Source organism: Musa acuminata, chromosome BXJ3-10 (assembly GCF_036884655.1).
Source record: "Musa acuminata AAA Group cultivar baxijiao chromosome BXJ3-10, Cavendish_Baxijiao_AAA, whole genome shotgun sequence".
NCBI lineage: Eukaryota > Viridiplantae > Streptophyta > Magnoliopsida > Zingiberales > Musaceae > Musa > Musa acuminata.
In genome coordinates, this window is record NC_088358.1 from 3,355,083 (window position 1) to 3,381,096 (window position 26,014).

The window sequence follows — 26,014 nt, forward strand, 5'->3', positions numbered from 1 at the left end:
CTTGCTCCTCCATCCTCAACAAACCCAAGCTCTAACGTAAAGTACACAATACTAATCTTTTCTGGTATTAACAATCAATTAAGCCCACTGATCTTGCAAGATTTTACCAATGAATCACATAGAAATCCGATTAAATGGAGTGATGAAATTAATATAACATTTTGACAGATGGCCATTTGTATGTAGCATGCAGCATCCTAGCAAAACATTGTCTTGACTGTTGACCATTTGTAGCTAATGTAAAAGAGTCCACTGATTTGCAACCAATAAGTTAAAATCGGTCCACTCTTATTGATAAAACAACGAACAAAGTGTCAACTCAATTGAAGCCTGATAAAACTGACACGAAAAAGAAGACATGTATCGCTTCAGTCTCTCCATCTGTAGCCACAGCTTGGATTGCAGCAAACGAAGAATAGGGTCATACCTTCCTCTCCCCTGCTGGTAGCCTGCAATCAATCATATGGGGAACCATCAATGTATCACAACCTAAACTAGATGTGAGAGGCAAGTACAGTGTCCTACTTCAGAGATTACCATGTTCGAGCGAGAAGCCTACAACTACTGCTTTGGGCACTTATTGGAACTCAAAGTTTTGAGGTATAGTACATGTTGGCAGTTTCTCAATTTTGGTGTAATTTAGTGACTTTTAGTGATCTTCCACAAGGGAATGATGCATCCAAGATAGGTAACCAAATAGGAACACCTAGGCAATTTGTGGACACATAGGCACACTTAAACAAAAACGAACAGCCAGCAGGAATTGCAAAGCATGGTTAGCTCAACACTGGTAACCGTCGAAGGCAAGTACACAACTAAATTTCATTAGCTGGAAAGATGAGCAAGAATTTAGGGAACCCTTCTCCATCTGGCAAAAGATTCTCCTTGGTAGAAATAAACTCTAGCTTAAGAAGAGTTCCAAAACAACTTCGGAGTTCTCTAATAATATTAATAGATAGTTAAATAAAGAGCACACTTCTGATCTTAACATTTTATCCCATTATTCATATTGGCTATTTTGGAAATTGTGACTAGAAAACCTAATGAGGTCAAACTGGTGGCTGTCCACCCAATGAGAGAATGGAGTTGACATGATCCCTTTTCCTCATGCTTCAGAAGCATAGGCTTGGAGAACTAATTCAACTTCATCAGAAGTGCATGGAGGATTACTCTACCATGAGGAGCATGAATGCCCCTTGATGTCAAAGAGATCTGCAAAATAGAGGCCGTTGGGAATTTTTTCGGAAAACCTCCTTTAATGCTCAGATCAAGAACTGCCCCAAGAGAGTGATGGATTTGTGAGCACTCTTTCTGAGAAAGTGAGAGTTAGACATGGCTTTTCTATTTGTTTTTCTCCCTTTTTGGGATTCTCCTCCCTTTCTTACCATACCCATAGATGTCTTTTATAGTGCTAAGAGAATAATGGTGCATCATTGAAGAAGATCCTCCAAATCCATATGGTCATTGAGAATATTCTTATTGATGCTCCAGTGCAAGATGGAGGCCGAATTGCAAGAGTGATGGTCAAGCTGGGATGGGCTGAGCTTTATGGAGACACCATAGCCCTTCCCAACCTACCCCCAGTCCGAACCGAGGTCCATGTCTCCAACCTACTAAGTATCACGTGGGCCAAGCCTCCAACCTACTAAGAGTCACGTGGGCCAAGCCGAATCACCCGAGTCATGCCAACCTAAATAGTTTCAATTTTAGGTAATTCCTAATTGTGCTGTGCTGATCCGGGTAGTCTCAACCTTAGTTGTCCTGACTGAGGTTGTTATAAGTTGCCACCTTGCATCCAATACTTCAGACTGAATGAAATATCTAGTTGTTTTATGGATCGTGAGGAGCATGGAGTTGCACACATGATAGTGTTCCATTGACATAAAAAATTTCCACACATCAGTTGCCCCCATCCCATTCTGAGACCAGTTTAGGTATCAGAATGCATTGCTTTTTCCAGTGGAGTGTAGATCGCCAACCTTGACACTTAAATCTGCAATTGTTGTAGAATAGGATAATCTAGGCTACCAACATGGATCATGGAAACATTTACTTGAGTCTGTCATGATCAATCTCAAATTTACTTGATGGCGAAGCTTAAGCTTTGCCGAGATAGGTGGTTCTGCTATTTTCTTTTGCAAAGATCCTATCTTTTCTGTGCAAACAAATAATTTTTGTCGATTCAAATCTTGTTCCACCTTCTAGGAAATGTCACGTCCCCGAGTTTCTTTGACCGCTTGGCAATAGGGAATGAACCATCACTTCAACCTCATAAATTAGAATTAGGGCGTTTTCTTTGTTCATGCAACCTTTAAGCTCTCTAAACTGTCTTCCTGCCTTGTCTTCAACAACCTTGTCCTTGACTATTTCAGCTGATGTTACACCAATAGCACTTGAAGAATGCTTATTTAGGGTTTCTTTTTTGGGGGGCACAAGATAAGTTGTGAAGGCAGGATTTGATCCTAAGACCTTGCGGTGATCTATTGAGCCTTTTACAGGCTAAACTAGCTAGCACCTTTAAAAATATATATCGGATGAGGTTTCAAACCCTCGACCTTTGATAAGTACAAAACATATTGAATAAGGCTTTGAATCCTCAACATTTGGTAAGTGAGCCTAGTTTTGATGTGATATCATTTTCTAAAAACTAGTAGGTCTTCTCCCCTAGCCCTTCCACCTCGATTGCCCTCTTCTTCCAAGGGGTTTCCAACATCTGATCCCAATTCTTTAACCTTGTGAGAGCTAATTCCCCTCTACCTTTACAGGAGTTGGAATGTCATATCTTAAACTAAAATTGATAATATAATACCCATCAGACCATTATAAATCTATCTTAGTCCTGCTCACATTCGATGTGAGACTAACCGGGGTGTTATACCCAAGGACCAAGAGACCATGAGAGGTCAGCCTAGGTGACCCTCCAACCAGTTGTTATTGCACCTTGTCCTATTGAGGCCTACATTTGTCAACAAGAGAGCTTGGGAAGAGACCTTTGAAAGGAGGGAAGTTGGAGGTAGTCATCCTGTTCACCAACTTGACTCAACCAAGAGAAGAGGAGGGTCCCTTGAAAAGGAGTTGGCAAGAGGAGCAAGGAGCTTGATTCATCCCCTCTTTCTTCAACCAAGTAATTGTGGTTGAGCGACTGACCAACCTGACGAGTGAGGAAATCAACTCTCGCTAGAGAATGATTGGCATGACCAAGCATGGAAGACCATGAAGGAAGATACAACCTTTGTCCAAGATGCCATATTTCTAAGGCTCACCAACGATCCCCTCTTTCTACATTTTTTTCTTCTTTCTTATTCAATATTAATATTGTCAAGTAGAGCTTCCACCTAAATGTCATGTTTATTGCTTGAGATCAAGATGCAAGTTCATGGTTATAGAGCTGATGGAGGAGATTAATTGACTCTTTGAATAATATAATAGACTAACCAAACAAAATACTATGGTGAACAAGGACAACCTGACTAGACTAAAAGAAGAGTGGGAGAAGCACTAATTTGTAATCAATAGAAGGAAGAAGCAAATGGTCAAGGTGAGAACTAATTATGAAAACCAAAGGAGCTATATGATGTCCAACAGAAGGTCCAAGTGCACAATGACAATGTCGGTCTCCACTAACAGGTGTAGAATTCTGCATGAACATTTGCTAAACTATAGAGCATGGTAGATGAGTTGATAGAGCTAACATACATAGCTATTGAAGACTAGAAGTGTTCATAGGTTTCTTCAATTTACCCGGTTGACATCTCTATATAGGAATGCCCTCTACCATGTTTAGGCAAAAGTGATGTGCAAATGCTCAAAGTTGGACGCTAGCACATAGACTGATCATGAGGTTGATGAACATGTTTATCAGCTAGAAGGAGGGCAATATAATAATGATTTAAAATGCCTTGAACATAATCCTAATTTGCCCCAACAAGCTCTAAGCATCAGCAGATGAAGAAGTTATGCTCATGGATGGCGATCGTCCAATGCGTCAAGCTAAGGAGAGTGAAGCCGTGGGTTGGGTGGAGGAACACCGAGCTAGAGAGCCATTTAGTGATTTAGACTTGTAATTTTCCACTATTTGTTTTTATACAGAGGTCGGTTTGACCAAATTTCTTGCTAATGTAATTCGGTCGACCTCATTTCAGGTGTACTTTCATTTTCTATTAATGCAATCTCCATTTCCCGAATATATTGTGATTTAACCATTTTCCTCGTTGGTAGGACCACCCCTGTCCCATAAGTGAGGCAGATGGGAATTCCTCCCATAGATATTGTCGGAGCGTTACAATAGGTGGACATAATGCATGGGAGTTATTCCACCTATATTCATTGTGCACTTGTCACTTGCTTTTCCAAGCCATTAAGGATCAAACAGTCTATATCCTCTGCTAGCTTATTAGACTACAAGTGTCTACCAAACTAAATCATAAGGTAATATTATATTTGTCATAGGATTACAAGTTTGCTACCAAACTAAATCATAAAGTAATACTATATTTGTCATAGAATTCCTTGAATTTATATTGTTGAACTGGATTTCACTGTCAAAGACAAGGACCTTCAACATACTAATCTGAATTACGAAGCTCTTCTAGATGAATTGCTCAACCAACCTCTTTTTGTTAAGCTAGCAAGTAGCTCGACTTTGACTCATTTGGTGAAGTGGATGACTCAACTAGCAAATGTGTGATGCATTGAGGGGGGCAAGAATGACCCAAAAATGTTCAACCCCACTATGCAAATGCCTAGGTGCAATTAATCGAAGAGAACCTTTTTGTAGGTTGATGTGGAATGTTGGCGTAGTGCTAACATTAGTCACACTTTGTACATAGGCAAGAGTATCCTTCTTTATAGTTGGCCAATAATGCCATACCACCAAAGTGGACTCCGCATAGACCTTCCTATGTCTTCTAGTACTTGGACAATGCCTACTGATCTATGATATTACAGGTAGGATTGCGTGAAGGGTCTCCTATAGAGATCACTTAATAAGGCTAAAATTGGCCTCTCTTCTCTTGAGCAGCTATGTTGTGGCATTTTCGAATGGCAAAGTCTCATGGTCTTCTAAGTGATGATTTCATTCAACTCATTTCTTGATTGCCTACTTTAGATTTGTGAATGCTTCGAGTGATAAGAGTCTTAACCCAAATGTGTAACCCTATATTAGGATAGTTGGTTAGTGTTTCGGGCAGCAAGGATCCTGACCATAATGTGCCCTCCTATATTAGGGTATCAGCCAAAGGCAAGCTTCGACAATGCATCAACCAAGACATTTTCTGCCTGTGATACTGCACAATTTCAAAGTAATATACCTTAGCAACTAATTCTTCTAAGTTCTACCATCCTCAAGCCTTAAAACATTGTTCCTTCTTCAACTTCTTCTAAGGACTTGGTTGATGATAAATTGATAGTGTCTCGGTTGATGACAAATTGATAGTCATCGTAGACCATTAGCCTAATAACAGTTGATGTGCTACATCGTAGCTTCAAGGACTTGGTTGACGACAAATTGATAGTCATCGTAGACCATTAGCTTAGTGCCAAACAATTGATGGGCTAAATTTAGCCCGTGATTTCTACTCAACTTTGTTGTTGATGGCTCTAAACTCGAGGTAGAGAGCAAATTTGTAGGTTGCCCATTAGGGCTGATTAGAATAAGCCAAGCTCTACTTTTATTCAACAATGCACAAATTCAAACATCTCAACCATGTCAATAGTTTCCATTGCATTCAAATTGGATTCTTGACTTCAAGTCAATTCTTGAGCTTTTATGGCAACAAGGGTCTACTAGCAAATGTTAAACTCTTGAAGCTCAATGATCCACTACCTGATATTGTAAGCATAAAAACCATGATATGCTATTATTATGTGAAAAACTTTAATATCAAAATCTGAAATCAAATAACAATATATCTAAATTTCTGAAATCAAATAACAATATATCTAAATTTACGATGCACACCTTTGATGGTTCTCAAAAAACCCATTTTTTGATCTGCGAGTGCACCGTCATTAGATTTTAAATCTATAGTGATGCTGATCTCCAAGAAGAATTAGACTCGCCTTCTCCTCTCATCTTATCCTTCATAGGACTATTATGAGCGATGGATGTAAGGATAAAGGAAAGATGAGAGAAGATCTGTGATCTCTCATTGATTGGTTCACATGACTAAGGGGAGACGAGAGAAGATCTGTAATCTCTCATTAATGTAATGTATCCGCGTATCCAATTATGTGTGTTGTGTGTATAGTCCCTAGGAAGTCTTATATATTTATAGGCAAGAGCAGAGAGTCTAGGATATGAAATTAGAAGCGTCCCACCCATCTACTAATCATAGGTGCCCTACAAGCCAATCACATGAGTGATGACACATGTGACATGACACGCACTCGTTTTGTTTATTATTATTATGGTATTTTCTCAAGAGATTCCAGCTTATTAGAGAGATCATGGCCCGAGGAGGTTTCATCCAAAAAAAACATCACAGATCCATTGACAAAGCCGTTGTCTCATATTATCTTTCAACGTCGTAGGGGTCTGATGGGAATCAGATATATAAGTGATTAGCTTTAGGTCAAGTGGGAGATTGCGAATCATAGGTGCCCTGTAAGCCAATCACGTGAGTCATGGCACGTATGACATGACACGCACTCTTTTTGCTTATTATTATTATGGCATTTTCTCATTTTATATTGTTTATTATATATATATTGTGATATCCATAGATCTCTGCAATGGGAATTGGATCGTGATGAGATCAAGATAATGAGACCGATTCACCCTTAAACACAAACCCTAAATAATCTCGGTCATCATTTACTCGAGAGGGATATCGAGATAACCGGACAGACTAGTATCCATTCAATCGTTGATGCAAAGGCGAGAAAGGGCAACAACGATTGCTGCCTTTGCTGCCCTTGTTGAATCTCGGATTTTGATAATGAAGTCAATTGTAATTTGTTTAATCTAATCTATATGTTGAGAAAAGTGTGCAGGATTAACTACGATAGCAGTAAGACATCAAGCAGGTGTTGTGTCGGAGTCAAGATCGAGATCTTATTGGGAGTTCGAGGGTTCGACGAAAGTCCGAACGTTCGTTGGAAGTTCTGCCGGAACCAACCGAGAAGTCCAGGAGCTTGCCAAAGAAGCTCATCGGAACTCACCAAGAAGATCGTCGTAAAGTCCAGGAGCTTGCCGGGAGTCTGCCGGAACATTGTCGAGAGTTCGTCGGATGTTCGCTGGAAGTACGCCGAAAGCTCGCCGGAAGAGCAATTGACGCACCGGAACAAGCAGCACTGTAATCATGTCTTAGTTATCGTAGTGTAATATCCCCATTTTTGAAAATTTAGTAAATGCTTATTTGTAAATATGAGGATTATTTAATAATTTTTTATATTAAATAATATTATATTAAAGTTTATGGCTAAGGACCTAAGAGTAAATATTAAATGTTTGAGATGATTTATAGAATATTCAGAATTGAGTAAATAAAAATAAAATAAAATAAAATGGAGGACATGTGTCATTAACAAGGATGAGCCACTTAGCATTTATTCTAAAGTTGACACCTAAACCCCCATGCATGCTTGCCACCTCACTATTTTAGCATGAGCCAAACCTAAGTAATTTAAGGCACCATTAAAAAGAAAGTTTTCAGCCAACGTTAGTTTGAGGAGAAGAAGAAGAGAAGAAGAAGAGAAGAAGAAGAAGAAGAAGAAGAAGAAGAGGAAACTTTGTTTGAGGTTTTGCATCAACTCCCTATATTTGGGAATCAAACTCATCTAAGGCAAGTGATCTAACCTCTTCCTACAGAAAACCTTAATCTCTCTTTCTATTTTTATTCTGCAAAATTTGAATGATTTCAACTGAGAACCAGACCTTCTTTCGTTTTGTTATAAAGATATGAATCTGTAATTTTTCGGTAATCTGACCTCTATGTAATATTTCAGTCATAACATTTTGTAGTAAACTCTGATTTAGACAAAACCTATTCCATTTGAAAGTAGACAAAAATATCTTTATTTTGACACTAAGATCGAATGATTTGGAGTTTAAATGCCTACTAAGACTTCTATTTCAATTAACCCTATAGATTCTGCAAAATAGGGACTGAAATTTCTGACCTTCTGTTACTAAATTGCTCATAACTCTCTAGAGAAAATTCTGAACTAAGCAAAACTTAGTTCTTCGAAAACTAGATTCGTATATCTTTCTTTTGACACCTAGTTGGAAATTTTGAAGTATGTTTGCCTTCTGAAACTTCTGTTTAAATCGATCCTATCAAGTCTGCAAAACAGGGATGATCATTTCTGACCTTCCTTTACTCTATTTGTTGTAACATCCTGTTGAGAACTCAAAAAATTATAAATCTGAGTTCATCGGAAAATAGATTGATACGGCTTTCTAATGACACCTATTTTGTATAAATTGGAGCATAATTGGTCATCCAAATCGTTCATATAATGTTCCTATCAAATTTTGCCAGAATCGAGCTTTGGTCGATTTCAGCTTTCTTTGTTTCTTCTCTTTGGAAATCGATTTCGGCAAAAACTCTTACTTCAGTTAAGCTTTACATTATTACCTTTAATTCCTGTATACTTTTGTCCTTTATTTATTTGTACATCTGCAGCTATCATCTAAAGATCATGTTTGCATCGTAATGATTCGGCACATGCATCCCATTGTTCCGCATTTGCTTTCGATATGTGCCTCTTCCAGTTTAATTTCATTGGACATTGAATTCACCTAACCTTCTTATTTCAATTGAGCTATATGTGATTTCTTGAAATCCTTGTATGCTCTTGCTTTTGTTTTCTTTCAAATCTGAATACATTTATGAAAGATTATGTTTGTGTCGTATTGACTCGAAAGGCATATGTATATTTTGTTGTTCCGCATGTGCTTCTGATATGTGCCAATGTTATTGTTCATACTACCCTTTTTGTACTCTGGTGTCTTGTGGGATATTGTGAACCTTTGCCAGAAATGGTAAAGGGAGTTATGCTTAGAGCCCGCGATTGCTCTGCCGGCCCCATTGACTTCACTCAGACGTGGGTGGATGGAGCTCCCAGACGTGGGAGACTTATGCTTGGTGGTCATCCAGAAATGGATGAATCACATTATGTATTGGTCCCACAGCGCCATCTATGTTTATTGATATGATATCCAAAGCTTTGTTTATGAGTTCATATTATGCTTTGGATAAAAATGGAATGCATGCTACATCAAAAATGACATACAAGCTTGTGTTTATTACTCGGTTCACTTGTTATACCTTGAAGTGTTTCGTATGTCATTGTTATGCTCTCAAACACTCTTATGCCTTTGATATGTACCTAAATGCCTCATGTGCCATTTGATACATGCCTAAATGTTTCTTTTGCCAATGAAATGCTCCAATTTCCTTTCTCCTATTGTTATGTCTAATGCCTGTTTTTGAACGAGGTAAACCTTTGTGATTTTATATCAAATGAGATGACTTCAAATGAACATTTGTATTTCTACTTTGTATCTTGGTACTGAACCTGCTTGAACTTCTCCTATCGCCATGGATATGTTAGACACTTGCTGAGCTCTTTATGCTCACCCCGTTGCTATATAAAATTTTCAGGGTAGCTTACCACGCACTGAAAGCTAGAATTGGGTTAAAGCAGTGAAAGGCTAGAAGATTTTTGAGCTAATCTTTGTTGGATGATGGTTTTTGTTGTATAGTAAACTTTACCTCTGATGTAATGTCAAGGATCTATTGATACTTATGTGTTGTAAAATGTTAAAGGACCGCTCATGTGTATGGAATGATGAGTTTAAGATATGTAAGGATAAGAACTCATGGTAAATAATTATCTTTTTGTGATTGTATATACTTCTATGATTATGGATTTGTGTTGTGGTTGATGTTTAGTTGAGTTGCCTTTAGATTTCTCGAATCTTTGAGTGAAGTGGATAATGATTTATGTAACGTTCAGGTTTATGAATTGTGAATATTGATTTTGAATGATTCTTAGTATCCTCAAATTGTTAGTTTGGATCCTGGATTGAATTGATGATGAATTATAATATAATTGATTTTAGACAGGGTCACACCTCCTGAATGTGATAATTCGGGGGGGGGCGTGACAGAGTTAGAGTGTAAATTAAGTTAGGATTGGGAGGTAATTCCACTAACTTAATTAGGGGCCAACTGGGCCCTTAACAGGGCTGAATTGGGCCGAATTGAGCACCCAATTCAGCCCCTGAAAACATGGCCGGCGATGGCACCGCCTGGAAGGCAGTGCCCCTAGATTTCTGGGCGATCGTACCGCCGACAGTTATTTCTGCCAGTGGTGGTACCGCCCCTATCAACCAGTGGTACCGCCAAAGCTCGGTCTCCTAACTTTGTCAGGCGGTGGTACTGCCCAGTGTCAGACTGCAGGCGGTAGTACCGCCCAGTAATGGCGATGGTACCGCCAGTACCTCGGAAATCCGAAATGAGACACTTTTTTGCTCCAATTTTGAAGACATTGGGGCCTATTAAAACCCCACCATTTTTTGCATAAAAGGGCATGAAAGTATTGGCTTAATCTTGAAGTCTTGAGTCATAAAAGTGTTGTAAAAATTAGAATTCTCCTCCTTCATCTCTTTGCCTTGTAACCATCAAAGAAAGAGGAGTGAGACTTGTAAGGATTATCTCCTAAACCCGGGAAAAGGAGAAAACGTTGTAAAAAGGTGTTCGGTCTTCACCTATTGAAGGAAGGCCTTTAGTGGACGTCGGTGACCTCGTCGGAGGAGGAATCCGAAAGTGGATGTAGGTCACATTGACCGAACCACTCTAAAACTCGGTTTGCTTTTACTTTGAGCAATTTACTTCTATAGCAAACTGCCTCTCCTCCTTACTGTGCTTTTACTACGCCTACATACGCTTTCAAGTAAACACCTTCCGAGATCGGCTTTAATCGTATGAAGACTTTACGAAACCGACATTTTTCATTTGTGCAATTTACATTACTGCAAATCTCTTTAATCTTCTCTTGCACTTTTACGAAAGCTTTCAAGTTCAAATTCTCTCTGAAACGGATTGAATCAAAACCATTTTCGTCGGAATCAGTTTTTAATCGAAACTAGTCTTTTGAAATTGGGAAATTTTTTCGCTGCACTAATTCACCCCCACTTTTAGTGCCGCTCTTGATCCTAAAAATTGGTATCAGAGCAAGGTTCACTCTCATTTGGTTTTAAACCCAAGAGAGATGACATTTGCCGGCAACCTAGAGGGTAATTCAATTACACGTCCACCCATGTTCAATGGGACGGATTATACATATTGGAAGACTAGAATGAGGATCTTCCTAATTTCAATGGATTTCGAACTATAGAATATTGTAGAAAATGGATTTCAAAAGTCTTCTCTTCCAATGAACGATTGGAATGAGTTAGAGAAGACTTTCGCTTTAAACGCAAAGGCTATGAATGCCTTGTTTTGTGCTTTAGATAAAAACGAGTTTAATCGTATGTTCATTTGTGAAACGGCATTTGATATTTGGCACACACTCGAAGTGACTCATGAAGGCACTAGTAGAGTGAAGGAGTCAAAAATCAATCTTTTAATGCATACTTATGAATTGTTTCGAATGAAACCGAGTGAGACCATTGGAGACATGTACACCCGATTTACGATTGTCGACAATGGTTTAAAAAGACATGGTAAAAGTTTCTTGGATTTTGAGCTTGTTAATAAAATTTTAAGATCCCTTCCAAAGAGTTAGGACCCTAAAGTCACGGTCATTTAAGAGGCCAAAGACCTAAATAATTTTCCTTTCGAAGAACCAATTGGATCACTAATGACCTATGAGATGACTTGTAAAGCTCATGAAGAGCTTGAGGACACCCTTCCAAAGAATAGGAAGAATATGACACTAAAAACTCAAGAAGACCACTTGAAAGAAAACTCAAGTGATGAGGACCTTAATGAAGACTTGGCACTCTTAACAAGGAAATTTAAAAAATTCATTAAAAGGAACAAATTTAAAAATGACACTAAAAATAAATTTGAACCCAAGAAATATCAAGTAATATGCTACGAATGCAAGAAGCCGGGACATTACAAGAGCGAATGTCCCCTAGTCAAGAAGAGGCAACCAAAGAAGAAGGCTCTTAAAGCAACATGGGACGACTCAAGTGCATCCGAAGAAGAGGAGCCTATCATCACCGAGCAAGTTGTTCAATATGCACTAATGGCTATTGGAGATGAGGTAACATGTTCATTAGACGTAAATTTATCTTTCGATGAACTTTTAAATGCATTTCATGAATTATTGATGAATGTAGAACCTTGAATAAAAAATATAACTCTTTAAAAAAGGAACATACTTCTCTTATTAGGGATTTTGATAGATTAAAAGTTGAGCACAATGATAGTTTAGCTTCATGTACGAAATGTGATGAACTAGAATTACTTCAAAAAGAAAACTTGCTACTTAAAAAAACCTTAGAAAAGTTTGAGGTTGGTAGCAAATCCTTGAATATAATCCTTGCCAACAAGGGTCATGTTCATAGAAAAGGCGGAATCGGATTTGTGAGTAGCTCTCACCAAAATCCAACCACCTTTGTCAAAGGCCCTAGTTTGCATGTTTCACCCCAAAAGAAATGCAACTTTTATTACAAATTTGGGCATGTAGCTTATCATTGTCCATTTAAGAAATGTAGTCCACACAAATTGATTCGGGTTCCTAAAAGAACCTCAAATGACTCAATGCAACATGATAAGCTATGTAGATCGATTTTTTAGGCACCCAAGGTCAAATGGGTACCTAAAAATCATCCTTTTTTGTAGAAACGTTTACCATCACAAGCTAGGAGCAAGAGATGGTACCTTGATAGTGGATGCTCAAGGCATATGACCGGAGATCCATCTCAATTCTCTAAGCTCACTAGCGTAGACGAAGGATATGTTACCTTCGGAGACAACAACAAGGGTAAAATCATTGGCAAAGGAACCGTAGGTAACAAATCCAACTTCTTTATTGAAGATGTGTTGTTAGTTGATGGCTTAAAGCATAACCTCTTGAGTATTAGTCAATTGTGTGATAAAGGATATATTGTTAAATTTGAATCTAATGCTTGCATTATTAAAAAACCCTATAAAAACACATCTATGATTGCACTAATACAAAATAACGTATACACTATTGACATCAATGATCTTTGCAATGAAATGTGCTTTTCGGTTTTGAATAACGATGCTTGGCTTTGGCATAGGAGATTAGGTCATGCTAGCATGAAACTAATCTCTCAAATTTCATCTAAAGAACTTGTAAGAGAAATTCCTCATATCAAGTTTGTCAAAGATAATGTGTGTGATGCATGTCAACTAGGAAAACAAATAAAAGGTAGCTTCAAACCTAAGAACCAAATAAGCACCTCTAGACCTTTGCAATTGATCCATATGGACTTGTTCGGACCAATTGCTACATCAAGCATAGGAGGTAGCAAATATGCGTTCGTCATTATGGATGATTTTAGTTGATATACATGGACTTACTTTTTGGCACACAAAAGTGATTGCTTTAGGTATTTCTCTATGTTTTGTAAACTAGTTCAAAATGAAAAGGGATTTATGATTTCATCAATTTGAAGTGATCACAGTGGTGAATTTCAAAACCATGATTTCCAAGAATTTTGTGAATCTAATAGATACAACCACAACTTCTCTACTCCAAGAAATCCTCAACAAAATTGAGTAGTAGAAAGAAAGAATAGAAACTTACAAGAAATGGCTAGAACCATGTTAAATGAACATAGTCTACCCAAATATTTTTGGACCGAAGCTGTAAATACCAAGGTTCGCCGTACCGTAGCGTACCGGCGTTTCGACCCGGGCTTGGTACGGTACGATACCGGTGTACCGGGCGGTACATCAGGGCATACCAAGCGGTACACCCTGGTGTACCGAACAATTTTATACTTTTTTCATATTGTAGCAATGCTACAGTATAGTACTGTAGCACTGTAGCGGTACCGGGCGGCCCGCGTACCGGTAACCTGTCAGACCGGTACATACTGCCCGGTACGGGCGGTACGCTTCGGTATGGCAGACCTTGGTAAATATGACATGCTATGTCATGAATAGGGTTCTAGTAAGACCATTACTTTCCAAAACTCCTTATATGTTGTGGAACAACAAAAAACCCAATGTTTCATATTTTAAAGTTTTTGGGTGTAAATACTTTATATTGAATGAAAAAGATACCTTAGGAACGTTTGATGCAAAATCCAATGAGGGAATTTTTCTTGGTTACTCTTCTATTTCAAAGGCTTTTTGAATCTTCAATAAAAGAACTTTAGTTACAGAAGAATCTATTCATGTTGTTTTTAATGAAATTTTCGAAGTTAAGAAAAATGATTTTGATGATAATCTTAATTTTGATACTTTGAATTTAAATGAATCCCCTTCTCCACCTAGCAACTTGGATGCATCTTCTTCCGAAACTTCCTTACCTAAGGAATGAAAGTATATAGATGCTCATCCCAAGGAACTAATCATAGGAGACACATCTAAAGGGATTCAAACTCGTTCTTCTCTTAAGAATTTTTATGCCAACGTTGCTTTTCTCTCTCAAATTGAACAAAAATGCATCGACGAAACCTTGAAAGATGATTTATGGGTCATCACAATGCAAGATGAATTAAATCAATTTAAAAGAAATGATGTGTAGAAGTTTGTTCCGAGACCAAATGACCATTTAGTTATTGGTACTAAATGGGTCTTTAGAAACAAGCAAGATGAACTCGATATCGTGGTTAGAAACAAGGCTAGATTAGTGGTCAAAGGTTTCAACCAAGAAGAAGGGATCGATTATGAAGAGACCTTCGCTCCTATGGCACGATTAGAAGCCATAAAGATGCTCCTTGCCTATGCTAGTAGTAATCATTTTAAGTTGTTTCAAATGGATGTTAAAAGCATGGTATGCAATTTCGAATAGTACCACCCGGTACAAGCAGTACGTACCGGTCCGACGACATACCGATACGTGAACCGCCCACTACTGGACGGAACGTGCTACAGTGTTACACTGTAGCACTGCTACGGTGCTACAATAAGAGGAAGAAATATTTAAAACCACTCGGTACGCCCTGGTGTACTTAGTGGTACACAATACCGTACCGAGCCAACCTTGAAACACCGGTACAGTACGGTATTGCATACCTGGGTTAAAAGTGCATTTCTTAATGGCTTTATTTCCGAAGAAGTTTATGTTGAACAACCTCCTGGATTTGAGAATGATAATCTCCCTAATCATGTGTTTAAATTGACTAAAGCTCTCTATGGATTGAAACAAGCCCCAAGGGCTTGGTATGAGAGACATAGTTCATTTCTTATCGAAAATAATTTCTCTAAAAGCAAGGTCGATACTACATTGTTTATCAAAAATTTTGAAAATAATTTTCTTATTGTTCAAATTTATGTTGATGATATTATTTTCGATTCCACGAATGAATCTCTGTGTAAATCATTTGCTAAAAGTATGAGTTTTGAATTTAAAATGAGTTTGATGAAGGAATTAACTTTCTTCTTAGGCTTACAAATCAAACAACTAAGTAATGATATTTTTCTTAGTCAAACAAAATATGCTTTAGATTTGCTAAAAAGGTTTAACATGGATAGCTCAAAGGCTATCAACACTCCCATGAGTACCTCCACTAAATCAGACATTGATAAAACTGGAGAAAGCTTTGATCAAAAAGCTTATAGGGGTATGATATGATGTTTACTTTACCTCACCGCAACTAGACCGGATATAATGTTTAGTGTAGGACTTTGTGCTAGGTTTCAATCTAATCCTAAGATATCTCATCTTAAAGCAGTTAAGAGAATACTTAGATATCTTAAAAGAACCACAAATCTAGGATTATGGTATCCAAAATCCAAGAACTTTGAACTAATTGCTTATGCTAATGCGGATTTTGCTGGATGTAGATTAAATAGAAAAAGCACATCCGGAACATGTCAATTTTTAGGACACGCACTTGTTTATTGGTCTTCCAATATACAAAATTCAGTTGTACTATCTACAACCGAAGCTGAGTACATTGCAGCAAGTGCATGTTATACACAAGTTGTGTGGATGAAAAACACTTCAGAAGATTATAAGATTCATCTTAAAAACATTCCCATAAAATGTGATAACACAAGTGCAATATGTTTAACAAAAAATCTCATTCAATATTCTAGAACTAAATATATTGATATTAGGCATCACTTTATACAAGATAATGTCAATAATCATGATGTAATCTTAGAGTTTATTGATACGAAACATCAATTAGCCGATATTTTTACAAAGCCCTTAAGTGAAGAACAATTTGATTTTATTAGAAGAGAATTAGGAATGTTAATTTGTCCGAATGCATGAATTTGTCAAATTTCGTTTTCGGACTTTCTTGTTTATTTGGATCACTCACTTAAATCTTTTCCTCTTATGATGCTGAAAATTATTTACCTTGATGTTGTGTTTGCTTTGATGTTGAAAATTTATGTGCTTTGATGTTATAAACTTAAGATGTTATGATCTCTTTAAATGATGAGCATGTTATCATACAATAATGCAATATCATGTTTACTTTGATGCTAGAAATTTCTATGATGATTATGATCTCTATTGAATATTAAGAAGTTTTAATCATACATGATACAATATCGGATTCTTAATTTTTGAGTGCTACAAGCACTAATGATATTACCTTATGCAAATGGTGATGAAAGATTATGACGAAACCTTTTATAAATGCATGAAGTGTTGATGTTTGATTCATGGAAGTCATTGACAAATGCATCTCTCACGGATTTCACTCTTATGAATTTTTAATGAGAAATAGATTTGATGTAATGCTCTTCTCACTGTGAAGTTTTATTTTTGAATTTCTCCTTCATGTGATATTATTCTCCCATGAATAATTGAAGGAATTCCAATGGATATATTAATCCTTGCAAGATGAATTTTCGTGTGTGATAATGAAAGCATGTGTGTGATAATTTTCGTAGGGATTTGATTTCATATGGATATCTCGATCTGTTTCATGAATCCTTTCTCTTTGTCAAAATGAAAGCATGTTTTAACAAAAACTTATTTATCATTTTTGACTTGATTCAAATCATTTTACAAATTTAGTTCTTAATGGATTCCCTCCTTACCTTCTTTCCTCTTCTTCATGCAAAATGTAATGACAAAAGGGGAGAAATTGTTGGAATCTATTGTTTTAATGTTGATAGCATTTAATGATGAGAACTTTTGAGTGTGAAACTTGCTTGATTTTTTTACCACACTTCCATTGTTGAATTGTTCTTCTTTTTGTTGATGACAAAGGAGGAGAAATAACACCAAAATGTGATAAATTGATGACAAATGTATGTAATGTATTTCATCGTATATACTTGAAATGTTTGCTTGATAAATTTCTTTCATTATGATAAGATATCTAGGGTTTAACTTGTTATTTTGTAATTGATATCTTGCCATAGAATGATGAATTGCTATCTGTGTCATCTTTCATATTTGAAACATCATACTTGAAAATTGATGTCATGCCTTGACATCATTTTGATAAATACTTAACATCGTATTTTGAGAATGATAGATCATGATAGGAATCATGATGTGTATGTTGATAAGTTTAATGAACTTATCTTATCTGTTTATTTCTTGAATTCAAAGGCCTTGAATTCAAGAATGTCTTTTCTCAGGTATGACATATAGATAAAGGGAGTTAAGGTTAACTCCGTCATCAATTGATTGTCATCATCAAAAAGGGAAAGATTGTTGAATCTCATATTTTGATGATGAAATCAATTGTAATTTGTTTAATCTAATCTATATATTGAGAAAAGTGTGCAGGATTAACTACAATAGCAGTAATACATCAAGCAGGTGTTGTGCTAGAGCCAAGATCGAGATCTCATTGGGAGTTCGAGAGTTCGACGGAAGTCCGGACGTTCGTCGGAAGTCCGGACGTTCGTCGGAAGTTCTGCCGGAACCAACCGAGAAGTCCAGGAGCTTGCCAAAGAAGCTCATCAGAACTCGCCAAGAAGATCGTCGTAAAGTCCAGGAGCTTGCCGGGAGTCCACCGGAATATTACCGAGAGTTCGTCGGATGTTCGCCGGAAGTACGCCGAAAGCTCGCCGGAAGAGCAATTGACGCACCGGAACAAGCAGCACTGTAATCATGTCTTAGTTATCGTAGTTAGAGCGTAAATTAAGTTAGGATTGGGAGGTAATCCCACTAACTTAATTAGGGGCCAACTGGGCCCTTAATAGGGCTGAATTGGGCCGAATTGAGCACCCAATTCAGCCCCTGAAAACATGGCCGGCGATGGCACTACCTAGAAGGCAATGACCTTGGATTTCTGGGCGGTGGTACCGCCAGCAGTTATTGTTGCCAGCGGTGGTCCCGCCAGCAGTTATTGCTGCCAACGGTGGTACCACCCTTGTCAGGCGGTGGTACCGCCCAGTATCAGAGTACAGGCGATAGTACCGCCCAATAATGGTGGTGGTACTGCCAGTACCCCGGAAATCTGGGATAAGACACTTTTTGGCTTCAATTTTGAAGCCATTAGGGCCTATAAAAACCCCACCCTTTTCTGCATGAAAGGGCACGAAAGTATTGGTTTAATCTTGAAGTCTTGAGTCATAAAAGTGTTGTAAAAATTAGAGTTCTCCTCCTTCATCTCTTTGCCTTGTAACCATCCAAGAAAGAGGAGTGAGATTTGTAAGAGTTATCTCCTAAACCTGAGAAAAGGAGAAAGCGCTGTAAAGAGGTGTTCGATCTTCACCTATTGAAGGAAGGCCTTTAGTGGACATCGGTGACCTCGTCAGAGGAGGAATCCGAAAGTGGATGTAGGTCACATTGACCGAACAACTCTAAAACTCGGTTTGCTTTTACTTTGAGCAATTTACTTCTATAGCAAACTGCCTCTCCTCCTTACTGTGCTTTTACTACGCCTACATACGCTTTCAAGTAAACACCTTCCGAGATCGGCTTTAATCGTACGAAGACTTTACGAAACCGACACTTTTCATTTGTGCAATTTACATTACTGCAAATCTCCTTAATCTTCTCTTGCACTTTTACGAAAGCTTTCAAGTTCAAATTCTCTCCGAAACGGATTGAATCAAAACCATTTTCGTCGGAATCAGTTTTTAATCGAAACTAGTCCTTTGAAATCGGAAATTTTTTTCGCTGCACTAATTCACCTCCCCTCTTAGTGTCGCTCTTAATCCTAACAGCTCTCGCATAAGTGGCCAAAGGCTGCTTGTAGCCTTGGCCGTCTGCATGCAGGCGACCTATGGGCAACCTGCCTGCAAGGGCGGCCAGCGCCTGCGAGCGGCCAGCGCCTGCGAGAGGCGGGGCTCGCTCGCGGCGATCGCCCACATTGGCGCCTGCGGGCACTGCCCCCACCCCCTCGGGCAACAAAGAAGGAAGGGGATTAGGGCATTTTGGGGCAAACGATTAATTTTACCCCTTTAGAATTTGAGAAATTTTAGTTTGTCCTTTCTGTCCAAATTACCTAAATACCCCTCAATTCAAAAAATTTCCTATATGTCCCGAATTTCAGAAAAATTTTAGTTAATTAAAATGTTTAATTAAATATTATTATTTATCTAGTAGTCCTCTATAATGATGTGCACATGTAATGTAAGACGTGGACGGATGATCATGGACGTGTGATGTGATGTATGTGATGTGATTATTATTATTATTGGGGCCTGCGAGTCTCCAATTTTTTTCTTATTTATTGTGGGGCATACGTGCTTGTAATTATGTTGTAATTACATGAGGAGGCGTAGCGGGAGCATGGAAGCGATAGCGGGACCCACGAGGCATCCTTCCATTAATTAGGCATCCTTCCAAATCTTATGATTTTGTTAAATAAACTAGTTAACCAAACTACTCCCTTATCTCCTAAGCTTTTCCAAATCTCAATAGAGATACCATGATGCCCCACACTCTCAATTATTTTTATCTTTATTAATGTGTCTTTTATTTCAGTAGCTAATTTTATGAATAAATCTATAATTATTAAATCTACCACCATTATTTATCGTTAAATCTAAGTCATGTGTAGAATATTCATTAAATAGTTTATAAAAATAATTTTTCCATCTTTAGCGACTAAACATAAATCAAAACTTGGTTAATTCTAGATATAAACACCAATCATCTTCGATAGCAAAACTTAAATCGGAACTTTCTTTGCATGATACCAAGGATGGAACAAATGACAAGTCAATGCAACCTTAACATAGATGTGTATGCAGCATACAAGCCATGAAATCCAAGAAGATGAATTTTCAGCACCATCCAAGACAAAGGAGTCCATACCTGAAAGAAAACAGCTTCTGGATGACCGCACACAGCACACCTGACAGACTTTGTACGAGGAAGAGTAGGATCAGCAGCAACATCTTGTAAAACTTGTGTACGTTCACCAACCGAGTGATGTATCTCATTTCTATATACACAGTTGTTGTCAGCAACCTCCTGAATAAGAGCCCAACAACTCTCAAGACATTGTTACATTGAATATATTTCAAAAAACTGATGACCGGATAAACAAGAAATATGCTATATGAGAATAACATGACAATAAGCATAAGTGTCCCAAGGAACACATGTTATAGAAGAACAGAGAAAAAATATTTAATAGATCAAATATAAAAGTCATGGTACCTTGTGAATCCCATTATAGACTCCATAATTTGTAAATATGGGCAACAAAATTGTATTCTTGAAGTTATTATGATGCACATCAAGATCTTTATTCAGAAGTTGGTTACAAAATATTAAAATGTAAAATGCAATCTCGGAGTCAGTGTCCGACATGGACTTGCTTGCTCAAAGAGATTTAGCTTGTTCTTAAGTTTTATGAAAGAAAAATTAATTTAATGTATGAGATTCTCAAAATCCAACCCAAAATGCAAAATAAAATATCCCACACCCCACATTACCAAAAAGCAACTTTTCATCAAATCTCATACACATTTTTGTTAGAATTTTCTTTTCAATTTGAGGCCAAGTCAGGTTTGTCAAGGCTATCATGCATAGTGGTTACGAACCAACTCCAATATATATGGCTCAACTTTAAATTCCTTAGCAATGTGGGACCAACCTCCAGCAATTTATATCTTTATCGTGAATATTATATGAATTGTTAGTGTCAGAATTGGTTGTGAATTCCACGTGGTGGAATTGACCCAAACTGACCTGTTTTCCAAATGCGATCACATCAGAAAATCAGATGCCCCTTGAGAAGGTCTGGGCAGATTGTTCCTTCTCGTCTCGTCTCTTCTCTTTAAGAGCAGACTCCTCCCAAATAGGAGGAAATAGCAAAAATGATCCAAAGGCATGTCCAACAGGGCTCTTCTCATGCTTAAGTCAATAAAGAGCTAAAAGTAATGAGTCTAATTCAGAGAATATAGAGGTTAGTGCATACTTAGAAAGACTCTCCTTGCATAAGCCTAAGCTAGGGTATCAGTGGGGTATATTTCATTTAGATGTCACGTTGAAAGGGCATGCTTAGGTGGTGTGACATCATTACCATGCTATTTGGGTAGGATGAGGTGGCTCCACATCATCACCATGCTAGCTGGTCTCCCATGGCCCTGCACGTGATTTGATTGGATGTCACGTGTTGACTTCTAATTTGACGTCAAATCTAGTCATATCATGAATTTTTCTTTCAACATCTCCTTTTTCTTATGTAGTTTGATATTATTACCAGTACCTGTATGAATCTTCTCCCTAGGTTTGCTCATGCCTTCCTCATATCTCCCCATTATGGGGTAGTTCACTTGTGCATCTATCCGTCTTTACTCGACTTAAAAATATCACTTGATTTTTGCGTTAACACTTGGCATATTTGATTTTTTAAATTATGTTAAATATGAGTGAATCTGGTCAAGGCTATCATGCATGGTGATTGTACAACTTTACAATCCAATAGCATAAGTTGTTTAAGTTGCAAGCTAATTTCAGAATATACAGCATGACACCTTAATTCCTCAACAATGTGGAACTAATCAATAATCTATCTCTATCTCTATCTCATACATGAAATTCTTTAAAACAATTTTTTACTACAAAATGTGTAAAACCAATTCATGAATCGAAGAGCGAAATTATAGGAATTGATCATTAATGATGACTATGTCCTACTGAGGTGCAATATCAAATTTACCTAATCATGAATGGCATATAACTTAACCAAGAAAATGAATTAAACAAGAATTCTTTAACTAGTTATAGAAATGATGCTTCCAAAGCTTAAATAAACCCATCAAGGGACACAATTCCAAAAGAAAAGGTTACTTCAATCATATCTTATAGCACAGTTATTAGAATAGGACCGAGATTCATAGGTTTGATCATGGAAACTATGAACTAGCTCAAAGAAATGATCTAATTCTATTAAAAGATTGGAATTTTTTGGACTCCGGGAATTGGGATAGACCAGCCAACTTACATGGTTCTTCAATAAACCACAAGAACTGATCAAGTAAGCAAAACTGAATGGGTTTTTCAATATGAGAAGTAAGCAATACCTTTTTTGTCTGAATCAAATGGAATCCTAGTAGGTGCAACTGAGTAATATCAGTACCCACATTCAAAAAATTTCTGTGACATTTAATAAGTCCTCCCATCTTAATCAGTCCCTAATTGTCGTAACCAAGGAGTTGAGGAGAAGGAAAAGATAAATGAGGAAGAAGGGAATCAAGGGAAATAAAAGTAGAGGGGAGGAGGAGGAGCAGGAGGAGGAGGAGGAAAGGAAAGGAAGGAAAAAATGGAAAGAAAGAAGGAGAAATGCGAGAAGGAAAGAAAGTAGGAAAAAGAGAGGGAAAAGGAAGAGAAGAGGACAGAAAGGAAAAGATGGCAGAGGAGAAGGGCAGATAAGAGCAAAAGGAAGAGGAGGAGAACAGAGAGAGGATGGAGGAGAAAAAGAAAGAAGAAAAATAAAATAAAGAAACAACAAAAACTATTACTACATGCTTTTGTAGCATATTTTATTAAATTTATTATCAAACCAATTGATCCATCTGTCTAACCAGTAATTCAGTGCACTGATGGTTGGTGGGGTTAATGTACAATTTATTCTAATAACTATTCCTCATAGCTCAGTTACTTTGCAATTATTTTATACCCACCAGTTGGGAAATTGCATTAGAATCATTGTTTGAACTCATGTCAACACAGCAGCAAGAAGGAAAAAGTTATTGAGATTATATGGATTACATGAAGAAGAATAAAACTAACTGTACTCTCCCCCTTATACCTTCACCCTAAATTATGCAGGAGTTAAGAACACACTCAAACAGCTCGAGAACAAAAATGATGCAGCCACATGGATCTATAATCAACACATGATGCCTCACAAGCTGCACAGTCAAGGCTTCCAACTCGGTTGATATAACTTGTGCAAGACAGACACTAAATTTGAAGATTTGCACAATTACCTTTATCGTCTTGTAATAGTACCAAACCATTCCTCAAATAAAGCACCATCATCTATCTTCCAAGATCGTGCCCACATTTTACAACAGGTTACTACGGCAAAATTTGGACGAACTTACATTTGCAACTAGCACAAATAATCCAGATGTCACTGAAAATTGAGATGTAAGCACCTCAGAAAAATTGTTATTGGCAGCGAAAAATCACTATAAGGTTCCCGTTAGTATCTGGTGTCACATTAGGCATGGCTTTAATCAATTCAATCAATCTGCAGGCACCTCTCCAGAAATAGATAAATGAATCTCTTAGAGAACAAAGCAGTGAATCATCACCAGCCAAGCAGAAAAGAGACGAGGAAAACGAAGACAAACCCGCCTTAAATGGATGACTCACAGTTTGTTCCGAGCTCAATAAAAGGACTAATCCTTTTGTTTACCTCAAGCTCCCGCATTCTCCGCTAGAAAGACCGAGACAAGAGACCAAACAGGGAAAGAAAGTTTGGGAGGTGGGAAGGGAACCTGGTGATCGCAGTTGCGGCACGCATAGAGGAGGATCTTCTGCTCCCTGTCTTCCTTAGGGTACAGTATGTTGTTGCTGTACCAATCCAGAGGAGGAATACCTATTAGCAGGGTGAAAAAGGCAGGCATGATGGAGTTCTTCTCGGCGAGGGTTTACCATTCTCGGCAAAACTTCATGGTACTCATCGCGGCGGCAGAGGTTCTTACGAGCTACTTTTTTTTCGCCGGTTTTTGGAGTCTTTGACTGCAGCGAACTGGTCCACTCCTGTGAATAAATGAGATCAGTCTGGAATTGAATAAAACACGCTACTGTAGAACAATTTATTACATTTGGTTTACCGTCATGGGTGGGAGAGTTGGAATAAAAAACCGACGAGGCGCAACCGACCACATTATATTGTGTCGGATCCCGGATCTGCTGTCATCGGCAGATCCTGCTGTTTCTGACGAACAAGCTCCAGCACTTATCCAGCCAACACGGTGGCGTCCACGCCAGAATAGAAGAATGAAACATGCTTTATTTATTGCCCGTCGATCATTTCTCTTGAATCAACCCAGATTTGCGTTCTTAGACGATGGGATCAGAACATCGTCGTACTATTATCGCGATGCAAGAGAATAAAAAATTTCCACATCATTATATCAAAGTCATATGGGGATAAATACTCATGAACGATTCATCTTATATGTTTTTTATTAAATTATAATAGAATTTAAAAATAAGATACACTTATATTAAAATCTGGGCTTAAGTTTGTATGGGATTATCAAAATGAATGTCATGTATATTCTTAAGATGCATACGATAGATAATCTTAAAATGGAAACATATATTATCTTATAAATCTCTAATCCTCCATTGAAACATTATGTATCTTATGAATCTTCCTTCTTGTGGTAGAAGGAAATATATGACAATAAAATAATGTAACGGGGGATACATATTTTCATGCTATGATTTTCTACACATAACTCATGTAAAATTAGACCTATCATATTCGTACACAGATATTTATCTTTATAAATCTTATATCTTAAAAAATTAAATTAATAAAGAATTGAGAGCTTATAGCTATCTCTTATATCTTAAAAAAATAAATAAATAAAGAATTGAAAGCATGTAGCTACCAAGAACCGTGCATAAATGATAAGAGAGTCCTTACGAGTGAGAGACTCTACCATATTTATTATTTCCTTTGTCCATGGGACCGCCATCCTTCTCCTTCACTTTCAATCATCATAGTAGCACCATTACTATCGTAGCACCGCTACTACCACAACCAAAAAGAGTAATAACATCAACCACTAATTATCGTCATCACAACCCTTGTTGATAACCACCATCGTATGTGCCACCTTTTCTACTATGTTATTCACTCGATTATCGTTTCTGCTAGTCATATATACCCTACAAGCTAATCATGTGAGTAATGGCATGTGTGACTTAACACGCAGTCTTTTTGCTTATTATTATTATTTGATATTTTATCACTTTATATTACTTATTGCATGAATATATTGTGATATTCATGGATCTGTGCAATGAAATCAGATCATGATGAGACCACGATAATGAGATCGATTCACCATTAAACATAAATCCTAAATAATCCCAGTCATAGGTTACTCGAGAGGGATATCGAGATAACCGGATAAACTAGTATGTTGTATACTTGTCCATATGATGGAAACAACTAGTCTCATAGCTGCTTATGTGGGGACACTAGAGCTACAGTGCATGTGCTCATTGGAGAATGAATTCACTAATTAATCAACTCACGGAATGTTGGATGGTTAATGATACATCATTGTTAGACAACGATTTTATTGTCCCAATGGTATACCTAGTCCTTAGACCTTGAGACACCAAGGATGTCTTATATGAGTACTCAACTCTTTGATGCCAGGCTTATAGGCTTGGATTTTCCAAATCCAGCATAGTTAGTCATCGGGAGTGATGACCAACCTTACAAGGATTATTGAGTGTCGATAAAGGATTATCTACTCTCGATATCATGAGATAA

General features: G+C 37.6%; 1 protein-coding gene across 1 annotated transcript; it reads right to left on the minus strand.

Annotated features, from left to right (window-relative positions):
* Nucleotides 1-110: 110 nt before the first annotated feature.
* Nucleotides 111-24,284, minus strand: LOC103999780 (DNA-directed RNA polymerases II, IV and V subunit 9A). The gene is made up of 4 exons (XM_009421627.3): nucleotides 24,148-24,284; nucleotides 23,991-24,066; nucleotides 20,347-20,505; nucleotides 111-449 (listed from the first exon to the last, which is right to left on the minus strand). The coding sequence occupies exons 1-4, from the start codon at nucleotides 24,174-24,176 to the stop codon at nucleotides 369-371; spliced, it is 345 nt and encodes a 114-aa protein (XP_009419902.1). The 5' UTR covers nucleotides 24,177-24,284; the 3' UTR covers nucleotides 111-368.
* Nucleotides 24,285-26,014: the final 1,730 nt, after the last annotated feature.